The following is a 19,449-nucleotide window of genomic DNA, read 5'->3' on the forward strand; positions in this document are numbered from 1 at the left end:
AAGCTGACCTTTGGCATCATCCCTTCCTGCACAGCCGAAGGAAGCTCTCGCTTTGCTCTCTGCATCTCAGCGACTAAACCACCTCTGACTGGCAATCTAAACACCAAACATGGGCTAATTGCAGTGGCCATCTCTCACTTTATTCTTTTCTCCCAATTCTCGCTCAAAATAGCAGTTTAGGTCAGCTGCTCGTTGTTTAAATTACTGGCTGTTGACATGAGGATACATACGAGGTACATAAAATGCAGTTATGGCCTAAACCAATTAGAAAATACTGACTTCTGGAGTGAGCAACAGCCTTAAATAAAATCCCTCTGAGATACAAGCAGGAGTGTGCCTGGTTCAAATGTGTGTGGCCTGCAAGGATCCAGTTAGCTCTGTGTTCACGAGGAGCTGTCACTTGCCATTTGCAGAGCTCCTGGTGAGCCAGGGCATTGTCACATCTGGAGTTCTCCCGTTCCCATCCCCAGGAGCCTGCCCGATGGGAGCAAAGGTGAGCGAGGGGCCTTTTCATGCTTTAACCTGCCCTTAGTGTTTTAATACAGCTTTCTTTGAGGGGGCTGGAAAAGTCCCGGTGGATCTTACTGCGGGTAGAGATCCTGTTAGGCTCTTCAGGGAGTGTGCTATTAATAGCTGGGATTTTTGGGCAGAGGGGAGGAAGGATGAGACGCTTGTTTTGCCACTATCATTACCCTGCACGGTTTTTCTTGTGGCTATGGAGAAACGTTTTTCTTACTAAGTTCATAATGTGCTTTCTAAATAAATGGTCCATATATATATAAAATTTTACTTATATTGGTTGACAAGAGCTGAATTTGACTTTTTGCTGCACGTTTCCATTATATGAAGTTTCCCTCTTAGTCCCCGTGAACGGAGAGCACCAAATGCCAGCTTTTTACATAAAATCAGTATTTTGATCAGAACTTTCTGTAGGGGAGAGCTGTGTGCTCCCGCATGCGTGCCCACCATTCAGCAGAGAAGCAATTTAAGGCACTCAGGAGTAGACAAGGCTATTGTTTGATTTAGTTGTGGTGCTTCAGAGGTATCTAGGTCATCAGAATATCTTCTTTTCCCCCTTCCCTGGCAGAATTGTAGCTTCAGGTGCTTTTGGCTTCAGCTCACAGTTTATGTAACAGTTCTAGACGTGTCCCTTTAACATCCCATTGCCCTGAAGGAGCACAGAGAGTTAAATGTGCTTTCCCCCTGTACCCTGCCCCTGCTCCTCTATCAGTCTTACTGGATGTCCAAACAAGTCTTTGGAACTTAGCTCATCGGTCCTATTTATAGCTGAAATATTTGAAACATTTAATTATTTCTGGCCTTAAAATGAGCTACTTGGCACTCTTTAGCAGTCAGCAGTAAGAAAGCAGCCATGCATTAAGGTCTGTGATAGCCCCAGAGTGCTGTGTGAGTTTATTCCGTGCAGCAGGACTGCTGGAAAAGGGGGAGGGCAGTTTTGTGGCTTAAATCTAGTGATTTTTTTTTTTGTTGTTTTGTTTCCAAGAGATGTGTCCAAATAAAGTTTGAAGGTTAACACACTTTCTTTCTGTGCTCTGGAGCTCACTTCACACATGCCCACACTTCCCTTCGTTCACTACACCAAAACAAGAAATGCCGGGGCAGTTTGTCTCCTTTCTCTCCCAGGAAAATTTCCTACGTGAAGGAAATTACATTGAAATGCAGTGCAGCAGTTTCCTCATGATAAATTATTTTAAGCTCTTGATTCAAGCCATGAACTCCCCGAGGGTGTGGAGGTTGAACACAATTTCAGGCAAGATGGCTGGAGCTCAGTGTGACTCACTTGAGTTTGCTTTTCCCCCTTCAGGTGATGCTGGGGGAGCCTGGCGAGCGTCTGTCCCGAAATGTGAACAGGGGGCTTGGACTGCTGCTGCTTGGAGCTGCAGAGCACCAGGAGAAAGAGTTCAGGGCTGCCGAAAGCTAAAGTGTCATGGGCTGCTGGAAGCCTCAGTTTGAAGTTGATTTCTAGCAAAGTGCAGGTTTCTGTGCAAACCAGATATAAAGACTACCCGCTAGAGGATTTACAGCTTTATACTCCTTTAACCCCTTGTGGCAGGGCAAGTGGAAGTATTGATGAGGGACAGCTACACTAAGGAAAGTGGCTTAACACTAAAAAGCAAACGGCATTTAAATTTGTTTTAATGTTCTGCTGCGTTTGTGGGCAATTGTGTTCAACTCACTGTCCACAGAAGCAGTTGCTGATTGTGATTCAGTGCTTTTTGATCAAAAACCTGTACTGTACCTAAAACCAACTGAGTTTAGCAATTAGTATGTGCTTTTTTTTTTTTTACTTTTTAATGAAAGGATGTGGATAATGTGTTCAAAGAGTTCAAGCTGTATTTAGGCTGAAACTTAAAGGTAACTGTGTTAGTACTTTCTGTCAATTAATGTGCTTAAAGGGAAGAGCTTGCTTTTAAAGCAGGCTGGTTTTTATTTTCATAGCATGCAGGTGTCTGAGTGCTTTCACTCCCATGTTCTTCCACTGCAGGACAAGTAGGTCATCAGCTGCTGGCTGTGTACTTAGGGGAAGCAGGAATTAGCTTTTCATTTCACCTCATGCTTTAAGAAATGGGCTGTTTAGTGGGGTTTATTCAGTTGGAATACTGTCTGCATCCACAAGGAGCTACTGTTCTCCAAATCTGGCTTAGTATTTCAACAAATGGTGCTTGTTCTGGGTACTTAGCTGGTGAGAATAAATAGCAGTCCTGCTGTAGTTGTTACTGAGTGGAGTGAGGAGTTTATAGGGAAACTGAGTGGTAGTATCTTCCCTTGGCTATTTTTGCTCCCATTCAAATCTGTCTGCTTCTGTGTCTTGCTGCACAGTGTTTCTTCTCCTGTGTCTCCCAGCCTGTTTGACCTGGGTTAGGGAGTGATTGTGTCAGTCTGCAATTCCATTTCCCACATTCCTGATGGAATAATTGAGGTTGGAAGGAGCCAAAATGATGTAGGGACTGAGTGATGAACAAGCACAGCAATAGGTGTGAATGGATGGCAGACCTCAGGGGCAAGTCCAGCCGATGCTCTTTTTGTATCAGCTCCAGACAAAGCAGCAGACATGACCTTAGTCTGGAGTCTCTTAGTTCAGTACTGCAGGAGCTTCAAAGGGCGGGTGAACATCTTGAAAAAAGAAAAATATAGCTGTGGCTTCCTGGGCCTGCAGCACTGTGCTGTGTGCTCTGGTGCCATGTGGTTTGACAGATGAGAACTCTTGTGTCTGTACTGAGAGCCTGAGCTCAGACCTGCCGTGCACATGGGAGTTTCCAGCAGCACGGTGATCAAAGCCCCTGAGTGAGCTGGGTGAATCCAGCAGTCTTTGATGTGTGCAGGAGGCAGCCTGGCCTCTCTGTTGCATGTGCAGGGCATGGAACGTTCCTCTGAAACAACCACTCCTCGTGTCCGTGTTCTGGGTTGGTGACTCCATCACTGGGATGTAGCTGGGCTTAGCACAGTGTTAAAATGTACTGTAACAGACAAACAAAACCCCCAAAGCGACAAAGGTCTGCTCTTTTGGTTCCTCTGTAGCAGGACTGGGATGGATTGTCATGGAGACTTACAAAGGCGTGCTGCCATGGGCTTCGCAAGTCCAGAGGAGTGTCCAGCTGGTTAGGGAGACATCAGTGTAGGAATGGCCATCCTGTGAATGCCACCTCTTCTGAAGTTGGCACTCAGCTCCTTTATACCTGATTTGCTGCAACTGGACTGTTGCAAGAACCCAGAGCAGTCTGTGGGCTTTAGAACAAATCAGCTTAAATTGAGTTTTAAGTAGAACACTGTGACTGTGCTGGGGCAGGTGAGGAGTGGGGGACGGCCGGGGGACAGGGCTTTGAGCTCTGAGTTGTGTAAACTTCTGGCCCGAGCTGACCTCTCAGTGCTGTCAGCATGTTTATTTCGTGAACTGCTTCGAGAACTTCTGCAGTGCTTTTGCAGAAAACTGGACTGTGAAGGGGAAGGGGGGTGCATCTTGTCCTGACCTTTGTTTCCAGTGACTGCACTGAAATAATTCTTGGAAGTGTAACGTGAGCTTTCTGCCCGTGATACTGAAGCCTTCTAGAAAGGCTTCCTAAGTGCTGCCTGGGATGGTGAGCAGGCAGAGGGCAGGGGAGAGGAGCACAAAAGGGTGTGACATCTGCCTTGGACACCTGACAGCGTGGCATATGCTGATTGTGGTTCCTGTTCTACGGTTAACATGCTTCACCTGGTCGTTGCCAACTGGTCCAAAATCTTGAAAGGAGGGGTGTTCTCTGGCACTCAAGCGTGAAGTTATCAAACCAGCTCTTCTGGATGGATCAAACTGCTCTCACAGCTGTCAGCACTGTAGTTCTCCACCCTCTGAAGTGCTTGACTGATGGCCACGATGGTCTTTTCTGTAGGTAGGTTGGGAACTTTCAGATACATTAGGCTGGTTAATCAAAGGGGAAAAAAAAAAAGCCAGCAAACCAACTTGACCCAAACCAACCAAACAAACCCAGCTTGGTGCTCTGGACTTGGCTTCCAAATTCTGCTGGTAAGTGAAATCTAATAAGAGCTGAGGAGGGTCTAGGAGGAACCTTCTGTCCTGTTCCCTCTGAGCTAGTGAGCTTCAGTGGTGCACAATGCTGTTAGCAAGATGTGAGCTTGTAATGGCCAGACTGCGTGTAAGCTCTGGGTAGTGCTGGGGACAATCTGCTTGTTTATTAATGACTAATGGTAAAGGACCGTTCCACTTGTTTGTTCAGAAATCTTAGCCTGAAGAGGTTTTGTGTGTCTGTGCTCTGCACTGGCACAAGGATGCTGCTGCAGCCTGAGGTCTTTGAGGTCTGACAAGTTTGATGACTTCCAGATAGGACAGGATGGTTAATGCCAGGCTCCAAGTGAATGAAGAGAAGCTGCAGGTGTGGCTTCAAACCGTTTTTCAGCCTGCCCTGGTTTACAGACCCAGTCCCTTACTGCAGCTGGAGTGTGTATTTAAAGGAAAGAATAGAAGGCTGTTTCAAGTCACCGAGTTACACTTGTTACCAGTGGCACACCTTGAAGCGGAGGCTTTGGAACATTGTGTGAATGTGTTTGCTAAAACACAGGCACCTCTTCTTGGAGCCATCTGACTTCAATACTTTTGTCAACAGACTATTCCCTTCATGTTTCTGGACTGTGATGCTGGAAGCTTGCTTCCTGACTGTCAAAACCTTCCATGCCTGGGCTGTCCTCCCAAGTCTTCTGGCCTCCAAAGGATCCTATATGGGGCAAAGCTTGTTTAGAAACTCTTTCAAAAAAGAGCAGAGGGCTTGTTTAATATCTGGGAATACAAAAGCTTTAGGCCAAAGGTGAGAGGCTTTCCTCTGGGGTGGCCAGGCAGTGGTAGTGTAGTTTGCATAGTTTGGTGTCCTGTTGACAGATTTTCTTTTAGAAGTTACTCCTCCAGTTGTCAGGCCTGCTGTGATAATCACTTTGACCTAGGGTGACGCTGGGGGCTGTTTTGCACACCCACTTGGATAATGTTGGTGTTTAGTTCTAGCTGCTCAGGATTTAAGCACCCAAGTGTACTTCCTGTTCAAAGCAGGTACCATGCAAGCTTAATCTATTCAAACCAATTTTTTTTCAAGCCTTAATGCCACTGGGCTTTGGGAGAGCAAAAGATTTGATGCTTGGAAGTGGAAACATCCTCTGTCATTTTGCAATTAAATGAATGTTGTCAGAGCTGGGTAAGGAGACAATTGCTGGAGAACATCAGGGTCAGCACGTTAGCAGTTTTTAAAGTTCATGGTAGTAACTGCAGTGTCTCGTTACTTCCAGAGAACTGGAGCCCTGTTCATCAGGCTTTTGCTGAGAATGGTATCTCCCATGCAGAGTGTGACAGGACTCACTTGGCAGGTCCTCTGCCATGAATGAGGCTGTGTGTTCCATGGTGCCTCACGGATGCATCCTGCAGGAGAGCACTCCCTGTGTGGGCTGCTTCCCCAGGAAATGCCTGTGAGCAGCACATCAAGGGGCTGGGGGTGGCTGCTGCCTTGTCTTGGAGATGGAAACATGACTAGGACAGTGGACTGAAAATCATGCGTGATAATCCCAGATAAGTAACTGGTAGGAAGGTGCCTTTATCAGGTTTGTGCATGTGGCTTCCAGTAGGACACGGCAAAATGGAAATTGGGAGTGGGAGGCAATTCTGCAAGCACAAAGAGGCTTTCCAGATGCTTGTCAGGAATGGCGGAGTTGGTTTCTGCTGTGGGACAAACTTCAGTGTTGTGGTGCCTGAACAAGAGAGGAGACTACACCTTGGATAGGTTGCTTTGGTTTTCTTTGAGGCCTCTAATCAAATTATTTCCAGAAATCAGATAAATAGGATATTGGTCCTTGGTATAGTGTGTGTCTGAAGGGCTGTGTTACTGTGCCATTCATTAGTAACTTTAGTCTGGGTTAGTTTTTTCAGCAACTGTTTTATTCTGAAAGGCTATTAATCCTTAAATTGTGTACAAAATAGTTTATCGTCTTGCAAACAGGGAATAGTGTTCCAAAGCCTGTGCTGTACTGGGACTTGAAACAGTGTTGGAATTATTCATCTGGTGTTTGTTATCCTGGGCTTCCTTGCTGGATCCATGGTCTTGCTTGTACCTGTTGGCAAACAAACCTGCTGACAGAAAAGTTTAATTTCCCCCAACACCTGTACAACAGTACAAGAAGATGGTGACAGAAAAATGCCCTTTTTTGGTCCTCTTTGGAACAATTCATTTTTCTCCAGATAAAAGGCCCTTGACTTAAGATGCCTTTAAAAGGGGTTTTGAAACTGAAAATCAGGGTTGGGTTTCTTTTTTTTTTTTTGTGATTCCTTAAGACGTAGAGAATGTCTAAAAGACAGAAGATCTGAAATATAGGTGTCTATCTAAACCAAGACAATAGGCTAAACACAAAGCTTACGAAAATGGACTGTTGAGCTCTTTGCATTCCCAAGACCATCACCCTTGCTGCTGGAAATATAAGCCCAGCTCAAGGCTTCAGAATTATAAAGCAAGTGTTTCTTGCCCTGAGGTGTGAGTTACTGACGTGTTGTCACCTGTGGCTTTGCAGGGAAGCTGTATGAAGAGGAGGAGGACGACGCCCTGCCAGACTCGGACGCCCTGCCAGACTCAGATGACGAGGTGGAGCTGGACAAGCCACGCCCCATACAGATTGTCCTTGCCCATGAAGACGACCACAACTTCGAGTTAGATGAATCAGCGTTGGAAAAGATCTTGCTTCAGGAGCATATTAAAGATCTGAACATAGTAGTTGTGTCTGTAGCAGGAGCTTTCCGCAAAGGGAAATCGTTCCTGCTGGACTTCATGCTTAGATACATGTATAACAGGGTGAGTAATTTGGGGTTTTTCCTGCAGGAGAAGAGTACTTTGGTGTTTTAATGATTGCTCTTGGTGTTTGTGAACTTGAGCATAAATACAGCAGGTCACAGTTGTCTGATGTGTTGGGGCAGGGGAAGTCAGCCACTCCGCTTCTGCACAGTGAAGAAGGGTGTTTAAGTGACAGTTTTTCAATGTACCCTGTCCTGCAGTTGTCAAGGGAATTTATTGGTGTCCCAGTGTAAGTGGACACAAGAACTTGAATGATGAAGTGTGATGGCCTTCTGGCTGAGCTTTGGGGAAGGGCTTTTCCAGGGGGTGACTTGAAGGAAGCCTTGCTTTGACTTTATCTCCTGCCATCATATTGTAGCATTCACGTGCCCATTGTTGGGGAAATAAAAGTCTCACCAGATAGCTGCTGGAGAGCTAAATCTGCTTAAATATGACGCATGGCAAAAAGGAGGAAGTTTCCTGTTTGCTGCTCGGATTGCATTTCTGAATGCAGTCCAGGAGCTCTTTAAAAAAAATCCTTTTAAATTATTGAATGATTAATGCCTGATCCAAAATTTAATTTCTTCTTTTAGTGTGTAGCTTTAGGCTAGCGTTGTCGTGTGACTGCTGTGCTTTGAACCCTTGGCTTGTGTGGAGTAGGGTCTCCTGTGAACCATACACATCTGCCTGTCACAGGTTGTGGGGTGTTCCTTTTAGTCTGCGTTGTGAATATTGACAGGTCAGTGTTTTGTTGCTTTCTGAAGCTCTTAGAAACCCAGAACTGATTCCTTTTTTTTTGGTCCCTGTTCTTTGGAGCTAATTTGTGCTGGCAGGCTTGAGGGAAAACCAAGATGAGCTGTGCAGTTACAGGAAATACGGCAAATGAAGACTTCCTTCTCTCAGTCCCAGTAGTGCCTGATAATTGAGTTCCTCTCCCTCAGTCACCAAGAGCTCTGGAAGAAAGACCCTGGGGACAGGGTAGGAAGAATACAAAGTAGCCGGCTGGTACTCCTAACTTCTTGAGACTCTTTAAACCTAGGGAGGAAAAAGGTTTCATTTGATAGGAATGGTGTTCAAAATCAACCAACCAACAAAACCCCCAGCAATCCTTGCAAACAAAGGAAAACACAAACTCCTGTGTACAACAACAATCTGAGCAAGAAGCTGGGCTGGGCTGAGGTAGTGCAAGTTCCTTTTGAAAACAGAAGGGCTGGGCTTTAAATAGATACTCTTAATTTTCAGATTGTGTAATAAAACAAACGTGCATATAGCAAAACAGATCGAAATGCTGTTTCAGCCTTGTGTATCAGGCCTGTTTCCTTTATTGTGCAGTCACTTTTCTCAGTTTTCTATAAATGTCCTTCAGAAGAGCATTTGTTTCTCTTAAACTGAAGGTGAAGGCAAGCTTGGCCTGTACTCTGACAAGTGTTCCTTACCAAAAGCAGAGAGGTTTTGCTCTCCATGTGCTGCTTGTGGCCAGGCATTTCCATTCTGGAGCTGTAATGCTTGCAGGCCCTTAGCTGAGCTGATCCAACTCAGTGATGCATCAGAAGACACTGCACTCGGCTGAATTGTTTTTGTGCCAGCTCAGTGACGTAAATTGGCTCGGGGAAGGAGTTTGACAAGCCTCAGGACTGCTGCAAACTGATTGATGGGAGCTGGGGGTGATGGAGGATAAATGCAACGCCTCCTCTTTGGAGCACTCTTGAGTTGTACGAAGTCAAATGATATCCTCTGCTTCTCCAAATTTAGTACAGGAGGAGAGATCCTGGTAGAGTTTTATAGTGCTTAGTCTGAGCTCTCCATCTTTAGTCAGGCTCAATTGCAGGTCTGTATTTTCTGTGAACTAAACACTGCACAGGATACTGAAGGGACTACATTCAGCTCATGTCCCAGTCAAGCAATTTTGGGATGTCCTTTTGTGTGGATATTAACGTGCATAATGAAAAACTCGACAAAAAACCCTTCAGAATCTCATTTTCTGGTCTTAAACTGAGGGCCTGAGGTCACGTGGAGAGTTGCCATTGTAAACATCTCCCTGGTGCCAGCCGAAGTCACAGGTAGGATTTTGGCGTGGCAGAGGTTGATCACTGCCTTTGGGGAGGTGGGCAGCTCATTCCAAACCCTTAGTGTGTTAGGATTGCTCCTGTGAGATGGAACAGCAGCAGTTGTGTGCTCAGCAAGCTCCTGCACGGATCCTGTGGCCTTTAGCTTTAGTGAGAGATGGGTGCAGCAGCACCTGTAAGTTTAGATGTAGAAGTTTATTTTTTTTTACAAGAGTGTAACCTTCTCATTTTGAATTAATCTTCAAGGTGTACTGTGTATTGATGCACTTGGGAAACAAAGCTGCATTGGGCTTTTCCTTAGTGTGGAGTAAACTTAGAGAAATTACCCTTTAGGTGACTGAGATAAAATTGAAGAGCAGCTTCTGGCTTGATTTCAGGTAGGAGCCTTTTTTCCTCCTCCCATCTCCTGTATGTCTTTCGAGCCAACTTGATGGATGGAGACTTAAAATACTGGGCTTTAGCTAAGGAAAGATGTAGGTAACAAGCTAGGAGTGTTTCACAGTGGTGCAGAGGTCCGTCTGAGGGCAGCTTAAATACATCATCCATAAGATGAAGCAACTTCAGGTGAAGTTGTGTGTTAAAACAACAAGGTCTCCTGTGGTACAAATCAAAGGAGATCATATCTAGTGCTCATTGAGGGGCTTGTCAACCTGTTTGTGTGGTTTTGATCTGATTTGTTACTAATGGGAGTAATGTCTGCCCCAAAATGGGATAAAGTATCCGTGTGTAAAAGAAAAATGGAACGTACTGAATGGCAGATTCTTTTCAAAAAGTTAAAAGCTGCAGTCCATTGACATGTAATGTGAAATATGACACAGCGTTGCCAAACTGTGTCCTGGACAAAGCAGGCTTGGGGCTTTCATTTCTAGAGTGGTCTTTGGAAACATAAACATCTGGGATAAAAAACTACCGGGAAAAGCTGTTCAGGTTTTGCTTAGTGTCTCTGGTAGAGGTGTATGCGCCTATCAGAGTAGACAGACCAAAGGGAAAAAGACAGGTGTACATACACGGAAATCCTACATGAAAGGAGTGGCAGGCAGACAGCAGTTTAACTGATGAGGGGCTACAGAAAAACCTATCAAAGTGGAACTTCCTAGGGGTGCCTGCTCAACCTCCCTACTTACCAGTGCATGAAGTACGTGTCTGGGTTAGATGTGCTCATATAATGGCTGGGCTCTTGTGGGTGAGCTGCTGCTCTGCATTCCCTGTCCTTGAGGACCTCATTACAATTCCATCAGCCAGGAATGTTAGCTGCCAGCTGTACTCACCTCTCAGCCAGCTTCTCAGCTTTACTATGGGTGGGTTGATTGACATTTATCAAACTCTTAACCTGACCTTTCCTCCGTAACTGGCGAGTACAGACGGTAAGTCTTCTGGTCGTTGTCTTTTCTCTCTGGCTTCTGCAAGGTGGCATTGGGAGTCTTGGGCTGGCTTCTGTCAGTGCAGGGACTCAAATGCTCGGGCAGCTGTTAGTGAGGGGGAAGGGAGAGGATTAAGTTAAGATCAGGTGTTGTGTCCCTTGCAGAGGTTTAGCTGTTCCTGAGTTGAAATATCTGCTATTGTGTTTGAGCAGAGTTTTCTCAACTGGGAGAGTGGAACTGTTCTGTTCTCAATACCTCTGAGTGCTTGAGACTCAAAACCTGTGCACATTTACTCTTGACTGACTGAAAAGTTTCGCAGCCACTGAAATGCCATGGTGTTGCTTTGTGGGTGATCTTGAAACACAGCAGAGTAGCATTGTGTTTTAATATTTTGTGTAGTGCTGTCAGCTGGCTCTGAGGAAAATGTAATAGCAGTGTGGAAGTCTGCTAAAACATAGCATGTTTAAAAAAAAAATTAGAAATCTGCTCCTTGGTCTTCCATGAGTTTTTCCTTTTGTTTTGCAGACTTCTCCTTGCTGGATAGGTGGCAACACGGAGCCACTGACCGGGTTCACATGGAGAGGTGGATGTGAACGGGAGACCACCGGCATTCAGATTTGGAGTGAGGTGTTTGTAATTGATAAACCTAATGGAACGAAGGTGGGTGCTTGGCTCACTTCCCTTCATTTCCTCAGGGTCTCCCTTGGGAGAGTTGTAGGCTTTTGGTTAACTGGTGGGGGTTTTATGTTGTTTTTGTTTTTTAGTAAAGCAGGGAGGCTGTGGATACCCCATCCTGGGAGGTGTTCCTGGTCAGGTTCAGTGGGGCTCCAACCAACGTGGTCTAGTGGAAGGTGTCCCTGCCTTTGGCAGGGGGGTTGGAACAAGATGATCTTTAGAGGGGACTGTTTTTGTCATTCTAAAACTTAAATAGGATTTTTGCCTCTGTGTACACTATTAATGTCATCATGGATTTCACAGTGGCTGTTTGAGCACTGCTTGCTTTCCTTTGCACTGGGAAGCTGTAGTGCACCTGGAAACTGTTGATCAGTGTGAGAATGGAGATTGATTCTTGCCAACCAGCAGAAAAATTCAACAGTGGTCTCATTCTGAGGGTGTTTGTTTTGGCAAAGTCTGCCCTGTCCAGGCTGCTGGGTGGGTTATCCTGGGAAAGTTGTAAAACTTTTATGGCTGTAAATACCAGCTACAGACAAAAACTGTGGTGAAAGTTCTGTAACACTGTTCTTTGAAGGGTGAGAATGTGTTCTAGTGAAATGTAGTGCATGGCTGTAAGTGCTTCAGTGTCTGGAAGCTGGTCCTACCATATAATTTTAACAGGCAGTCTGTGAAAAAGGATTAATTCTAACAGTGGGGGGATAAAAAGCACTAACTTGATTCTTTTTTAACTCTTAAGTCAGTTTAACTGCAAAGTTTACTTCGAGGTGCTTATGCTGAAACAAAGTGTTACTGTCATTAATAAATATTTACTCCACAGTAGTGGTGGTGATCTTGAGCTGTTTGTGTTCTGAACCATCAGCTTTAGGTTATTTAAATTTCATACCCTGTGCATTTGCAAAGGGAACATCTGATGCCCAATCTGTGGGACGTGGATTTTAAAAATAGTGGCTTAGCGGTGTTTAACAAGTTTCACAGCTAACCAAACATTTCTCTGGTTAAAAACCAGCTATGTTGTGTGAATCTGCTTATGCTTTGGGAACAAATCACTCACTTGTTCCTGCTCATCAGTGGAAAAGAGAAGGGAAATGTCGTAGATCCCAAAGATGGGAGTTGGACTGATAAACTTCTTTCATTAATATCGCTTCCTTCCTTGTTATTCCAGCAGGTCGTCAGTATCTGTGTTTATCTTGTTTTCTGCTGAAAGGAATTATTTTAAGATACATATATACACATATTTATATATATTAATAAGTACCCATCTTCCTCTTAGCTCTAACGAGCTATGCTAGGTCTGCAGCTGAGGCTGATGTCCTTCCAGTGGAGCTGTCAGTTACTCTGCAGGGCACCCCACTGCGCCAGGGAGGGCTGTTTATGTGGGAGAAGGTGGCCAGGCACTTGCAGCTGATGCCAGAGCCGTCTTGGTGCTGCTTCCTCAGCTGTGCGTGTGTGTGCAGGGCTGAGGTTTCACAGGCAGGCACGGGGGCAGAGGCTTGCCCTGCTTGGAACAGGCCTTACCCAGTGGCCTGGCGTGGGAGAGCGTCCCTGACCTGGCTAACTGCTGCTGTTTTTCAAACCCTGCAGGTTGCTGTACTACTCATGGATACCCAAGGTGCCTTTGATAGCCAATCCACTATCAAAGACTGTGCAACGGTTTTTGCCCTGAGCACCATGACCAGCTCTGTCCAGGTGAGAGCGTCTCTGATGGCAGAACCCTCTGTCCTGAACGTGCACAGAGTATCTCTTGAGCCACACTTGAGAAGTTCACCCGTGTATCTCCCTCCAGCTCTGATTGAAAACTCCATGCTTTGTCTGTTTTCAGTGTGGTACATAAAGTACCCCAGTTGCTCTGTGGAATCAAGGTTGTGCAAGGCCAGGCTGAGTTAAATTGCTGACAGAACTGGGAAATCCCCTTCCCCCCAGGATGTCAAAGTAGGAACTGCTTCTTTACAGATGTTGTTACAGAATCTTTTTTTAAGGCCGTAGATATGGTTTGTGGTGACATAAAGCTGTGATCAACCAAACTTAATATTGCTGCTTCTGTTCAAGTGTCAGTTAAACTCCTGACAATTGTGCTGTACCCAAAACTACCTCTGAGCTTGTGCCTTAGAAGTGCCAAAAGTGAGCAGGTTTTTGAGGGCTGACAAGTGACTTTGTTCGTGCCACAACCTAAAAGGAACAGGAGTATGCAGCACACTGCTTCTGTCCTGTGGAGTTGGCTCTGGTGGATCGTTTTTGAATAGGGTGGTGACTTTTGTTTGAGATGTGTTCTGTGACACCTTTCTACTTGCTGACTTCTGTGTAGTTACACTTTTTCTGGAGGGAGCAGAAATACTCCATGTGTGAAAGAGACTATATGAATGCAAGACAGTGGTTTCACGTGACACTGTAATTCTCTGGCTGTCTCTTGCAGGTATACAACTTGTCTCAGAATATTCAGGAAGATGACCTTCAGCATTTGCAGGTAGGAATGTGGTGAATCTGTTAAACTGCGTCTGAACTGATAGCCTTGACAATGTTCTGGAAGTTACTGTTCATGTACCTGACGTGGGAGCTGTTTCCTGCTTCATGTAAAACACTGGGTTTGACCTGACACTGAAACTGGTACGGTCTGTAAAAACTGTGTTTGCATTAGCTCCATGATGCTTCTCCTGTGCCAGTGTAGAGGTAAAATAGTACAGGCTTCTAATCTGGCTGATTCTTTTAAACTCTGTTCTCTGTGTTGCAAGTTCTGAAATTCCCGAAAAAATGAGAAAGGAAAATGATTTATGGAAATAATTAATGGTGAAATTCCAGTGTTTCACTTTTTTTCCTAAAATAGGAAAATCGATGTTTTTTTCCTAAGTTAGTAAGGAAGTGTTGGAGTTTGGGTCAGGCCAGAAGGAGTCTTCTGCCCAGAAGCCATCTCTGGTTTTTCAGCTGAGAAACTCCTGCAGAGTTTTATTTCTGCTTAGCAATCAAAGCAGGAGAATGTTGTCTTCCCTTCACCATGGGGTTTTTATCCTCTGATGGAACATCATGGCCACAGGACACTGAATTCTGAATTCATGTGAATGGTGCAAGAACCTTATCTCCTTAACTGAAAACCTGTAGCTTTAGGGAATATTTTGTGTATTACCAAATGCCAAGGCTCAGGGTGACAAGGGTTGGGAAAGCTGTGTTAAATTAATCTTGTGAGTTCCCAGGTGCTCTTGTGATCAACCCTGGATCTGTCCCTTGAGCCATAATTCACCTGAGACATTCCAGGAGTTAGTTCAGTGCAGAATAATGATTAGTACTGGAGAATTCTGGCGTGCTTCCATCATCTGAACCACCAATATCTGTGAGGAGGGGCGTGGATGGACCCTGGCAGTACTGCTCTGCTGTGCAGCCAGCACAGTCATCCCTAATTCCTGTTCTTGGGGCTGGCCTGGCTGCTCAGGCCACGGAGGAATGCTGCTGCTGCCATTGAAGATGGTGAAAGCAGCAAAGGAAGACAGCTGAGCCTTGCCTTTCTCCTGGAGGGAAGGAACAATTGTCAGTTAAGGTCACGGGCTGGAGCAGAGATCTGAGAAGCTGCTGAACTTGGCTTGTATTTAAATGCCTGATACATTGGCTAGAGCCAAGCTCCCTGGGATTTCCAGGAATAAACCTTTTGTGGGAAGTAAGGGGCAAATGTTAAGCTTAGCCTAGGAAGCAAGAGCTGGAAACTGGCTTGGTGAGAAAGGCAGCCAGCTTTTCTCTGAGAATAGCCCACAAGCCACCCACTTGAACCTGCAGTGTGTTGACAGTTCAGGAATGGCACTGTGAGGCCTGTGGGAATCATGTCTCCTACCTGAATCTTTCCGAGGGTTGGTTCGCTCATTATTGAACTTTGTTTGCCGTTCTCGACCTGTAGTAAGATCTAAGATTGAATGCTTTTATTTTTTTAGTGACATAATAGAATGTTTGAGAGCAGAAGAATGTGTTTTCTGTGTGGCACACCCTTACACTGCTCTTTCTCTCAGTTGTTTACAGAATATGGAAGACTAGCTATGGAAGAAATTTACCAAAAGCCGTTTCAGGTAACTGTGTGTTAAATGGATTTAAGCAGTTGAATGTGTAGAAAATGAGCTCAGGATAATTTCTGAAGAGAAGCTAGTTGGGCTGAAGGTAACCAGTTCTTTGCAAGACTAATTTTCCTTCGGCGTTGCCATATGGCTTTGCAAAAACCCAGTGGAAAAACGCTGAAGAGGATCACATTTTGGGCAAGTATAGCTTTGTGCTTGAGTTATAAGGCATAAAAGGAATCAAAATGTCAAGTGATGTGCAGGTGTTAAGGAGAAAAATTTTGTGCTACCTTCTTATTTGTTACTCTGAGATATGGTTGGCCTTTGCTGGTGATAGATGGTTCTGAGAAAAGGTCCTGTTTGGTGATGGATTTTTTGTTGAGTTGGCTTTTTAAACAAGCAAACTCTTGCACCACAGAACTACAAGTCTGCTTCATTTAGAGCAGCCAGATACACCAAAAAACTTCCACAGCATCCTTGCTTGTTATCTATAATATATTTAGAGCAGCCAAATACTTTAAATAATCACAAGTGATAGAATTTTCGACCTTAGGAACGATGCAAACCATTCAGTGCTGTTGTTCTTCCTGTTGCAGACATTAATGTTCTTAATTAGAGATTGGAGTTATCCTTATGAACATGCATATGGCTTGGAAGGAGGAAGAAAGTTCCTGGAGAAAAGATTGCAGGTGTGTTATCCTCAGTAATCCTGTTCTGATCTTCGAAGTGACACCTTGCTGTCAAGGCAATGATGCATCATGAGCTGGCTCCTTGTGCTAATAAAACACATCTGTGGAGTTTCCACTTATAGGAAAAGTTGACATTATCAGGTTCAGGAATAAAAGCTTAAACTTTTGCTTTTACAAAAGCTTAAACGCACTTTTGTGCTCTTACTGCTTTTAGGTTAATCTTGATTGCAGTGCTGTAAAACTGCTAGCAGTTCTTACTGCCTTTTTTTTTTTCCCTTCAGGTAAAGCAAAACCAACATGAAGAGCTACAGAATGTAAGGAAGCATATTCACTCCTGTTTCAGTAATCTTGGGTGTTTCCTGTTGCCCCACCCTGGTCTTAAAGTTGCAACAAATCCAAATTTTGATGGGAGATTGAATGGTAGGAAGCTTTTCGTTTTGTGTTTCTTGATTCAGATCACTGAGTTTGTTTTCTTACATGATGGAAGTTAAGCACTGTAGTGGTTTGCTATTGAAATGCCTGACTGGAAAATATAAGGCTAAAAGGTGAAGCTGCAGAATTTAGCAATGTGCATTGTGTGCTCCTTTTGGTGGTTTGAAAGCAGAGGAATTAAGCAGGCAGAGGGAATGGAAATCTTCGTGTCTAGCTGTTCATTGTAATCTGATAACTTGAGACATGCTTAAAGGTCATTAAATAGAGATTCCAAAGATAACTGAGGGCTCCAGAAGGCAGAATTCCCAAGATTAAAGACTTTGCTTTCTGGAAAGGCTTTTCTCTAGGAACTGAGCCACAGGTCAGCTCTGAAATGGCTGAAATGAAAGCCCCGGGGTTCTGCTACTGCAGAATGAGAGGCAGAGGGAATGCACCAGGATGGCCAAGGCTGTAAAAGTGAGTTGCAGTGGTGGGGTGCCAGCCCCTGCTGTGCTGAGGGCGCACACCTCTGGGCTCCTTGGGCATTGGTGTGGTTGGGGAAGTGCATTTCAAACGTTGGAAGGACTGTGGAACCTCGTTCTCCCAGTGTGAAGTTAAGATTGGTAGATTAAGAGCAGGTAGAACTCACTAAAGCTATATTATGTGTGAAAGCCTTTAAATACCTTAAAAATGCAGTTCAGAGTTGTGATGCTGTGGATTTAGAAGGATTGTGGGCTATCAGTGCTCCTTTAGGAGATACGAGATTGAAAACTAACCCCTTTTCTCCTGGAATTGATTGAATTTTACTAGATATAGATGAGGAATTTAAGAATGAACTGCGGAATCTGGTACCGTTACTGCTTGCCCCTGAAAACTTGGTAGAAAAAGAGATTAGTGGATCCAAGGTGACCTGTAGAGATCTTGTAGAATACTTCAAGGTAAGCAAACTCATACTAATTATTTCTGTTAATAGCTTAAAAGACAGCATTCTAATTTTAGGCCACGTTGTTCCCAGAGAAGATAAGATATCTAGGCTGACACTCGCTGATCATCAGCTCACTTTTATTTTCATTTCATTACTCTGACTTTCCAGAACTGGCACACTGCTTCCTAACAGTACAGCTCTTTGCAAGCTACTCTTGGCAAAATTTGTGGGTTGGTGGCTTTTATTTTCCTCTCTGTGAATGGGTTGAAATAGCTCAAGCTTTATTAGATATTTTTTTTCCTACTTTGAAATCCCAGTTGTGGCGGGTTTTTTGTTTGGTTTGTTTTGGTTATTTTTAATTAAAGCAGGCCTAACGCAGTTTTTACAGGTTGAAAAACACCTCTCAAACTGCTAGGCATGCAATGAAAATTTCAAATCCTCCCCTCTGGATTTTTAACGTGCAAGAAAGGTTCTTTCTAAGCACTTGCATGTGTGTAGCACCACTATGCTCTGAAATATTTATGTATGATCCTCACAGCTGTTAGTCTTGAGCTTTTTTGGTATCGTGGTGACACCAGCAGAAATGTGATAACATAATCTCTGCATCACCAGGGATTGGTCTGGTGTGTGTAGCCTTTTTTTTTTTTTCTTTTTAATTGGAATGACTTAGACAGTTGGCTTGGTAAGAATGATGCCACTGACTCCTAAAGACAGGAATTCTGCATTGCTGCTTTGGGGATAGAAAAGTTGGGCTGATGTTAAGGAACAAACTCTGCAATGAAGGAGTCGGAGCCCAGAGCTGGTTCAACTTCAGTTCTAAAACAAAGTAACTTCTTAAAAGGCAAGACCTGGTGTGGGATGCAGAAGTGTTGGCTGTTCTGGCAGGTGTAAAATCAACACGGGAGCCCAGGGTTCAGTCTCTCTGTTTACACGGTTGCACGCTGCTTTTTGCTCCAGCTTTTCTCTAGTAGAGCCCACTCAGGTACAGTGCAGGGAGTGCATGCTCAGCAGCAGTTACGAATGATTAAATCCTAAAAACCCAGGTGTCAAACCTGTGCTGGGAAGGTGACTGACATCCTGTGTGCAGTCGGGGAGCAGCGCTGCGGGGTGCTGCAGAGATGCCCTGCTTATGTAACTAAAGAGGGCTGCTCCCTTGGGACTGTGCATCTGCAGCGGAGATTGTGAGGCCTGAGTTGGCAGCTGGAGGGCTTTTACTGGGAGGAAATAGCTGCAGAAGCAAGGAGGGTGTCAAGGGAACAGAGTCCTGTATAACTCTATATGTTTTTGTAGGTTGTTCTGCAGCTTAGAGCATTGAGTACATGGGGACCCTGATAACCTTGTTCTCTGCCCCCTGGGAGCAAAAATCCCTCAGGAAGGCAGCAGTGGAGTGAAGGGAGTGAAGAGAAGACCCCCTGAAGGGCCTTGCCGGTGTCACCTGCACAGCTTGGCCAGAGCACTGCAGTGGCTGCTGCTGCCTGCTGTGCCCCAGGAGCTGTGCCGTGGGCTGGGCAGGAGTGAAATGTGTCTTCTCCTCCTCCAGCCCCCTGAACCCTGGGGAAAGAAAGGACACCTGAGGATACCTGGGGTGGGGCACAGTGGGACAGGCTGCCTGCTTAGCTGCTGGAAGGGTTTTGTCTGCATTAAGTGGGTTTCTTCCCTCCCACACTTGAGTAGATGAAGGCATGTGGGGAGATGTAAGTGTTGGTTCTCCCAGCACTGGGTAAGCTTGGGCAGACCTCTTGCCAGAAAGGCTGGGATGGAAATCTCCACTCTTGTTAGGGGTGAAGATTCCTTTTTTAGCAAAGACCTTATGTGTTTGAGGGAGCAGAAACCTGCTGTCAAACCTGTCACTTCTTGGGACAGTGCTGGTGTCTCCTCAGGGTGCCCTGCTGGCCCCAGCCTCAGGCATAGGAAAGAGAAGGCAAAAAAAAGCCAGACTTTTATAAAGAAAACTGCATGATTTAGTATTTAACACTATTACAAA

General features: G+C 44.9%; 1 protein-coding gene across 5 annotated transcripts in view; it reads left to right on the top strand.

The window, feature by feature from the left end:
* The window catches only part of ATL2 (atlastin GTPase 2), a 36,277-nt gene that overhangs the window by 11,084 nt on the left and 5,744 nt on the right, over window positions 1–19,449 (top strand). For all 5 annotated transcript variants that reach the window (XR_010719825.1, XM_066177659.1, XM_066177660.1 and 2 more), the window contains exons 2-9: window positions 7,057–7,334; window positions 11,266–11,400; window positions 12,997–13,101; window positions 13,826–13,876; window positions 15,399–15,455; window positions 16,037–16,129; window positions 16,411–16,549; window positions 17,351–17,478. Coding sequence is in view for 4 of the 5 variants with exons in the window: in XM_066177659.1 (XP_066033756.1) it covers window positions 7,057–7,334; window positions 11,266–11,400; window positions 12,997–13,101; window positions 13,826–13,876; window positions 15,399–15,455; window positions 16,037–16,129; window positions 16,411–16,549; window positions 17,351–17,478 (986 nt within the window). In the remaining variant the exon portion in view is untranslated. The remainder of the gene's footprint in view (window positions 1–7,056; window positions 7,335–11,265; window positions 11,401–12,996; window positions 13,102–13,825; window positions 13,877–15,398; window positions 15,456–16,036; window positions 16,130–16,410; window positions 16,550–17,350; window positions 17,479–19,449) is intronic.

This window comes from Chamaea fasciata, unplaced genomic scaffold (genome assembly GCF_029207755.1).
Source record: "Chamaea fasciata isolate MVZ Bird 193981 ecotype frontalis unplaced genomic scaffold, bChaFas1.0.hap1 SCAF_3, whole genome shotgun sequence".
NCBI lineage: Eukaryota > Metazoa > Chordata > Aves > Passeriformes > Sylviidae > Chamaea > Chamaea fasciata.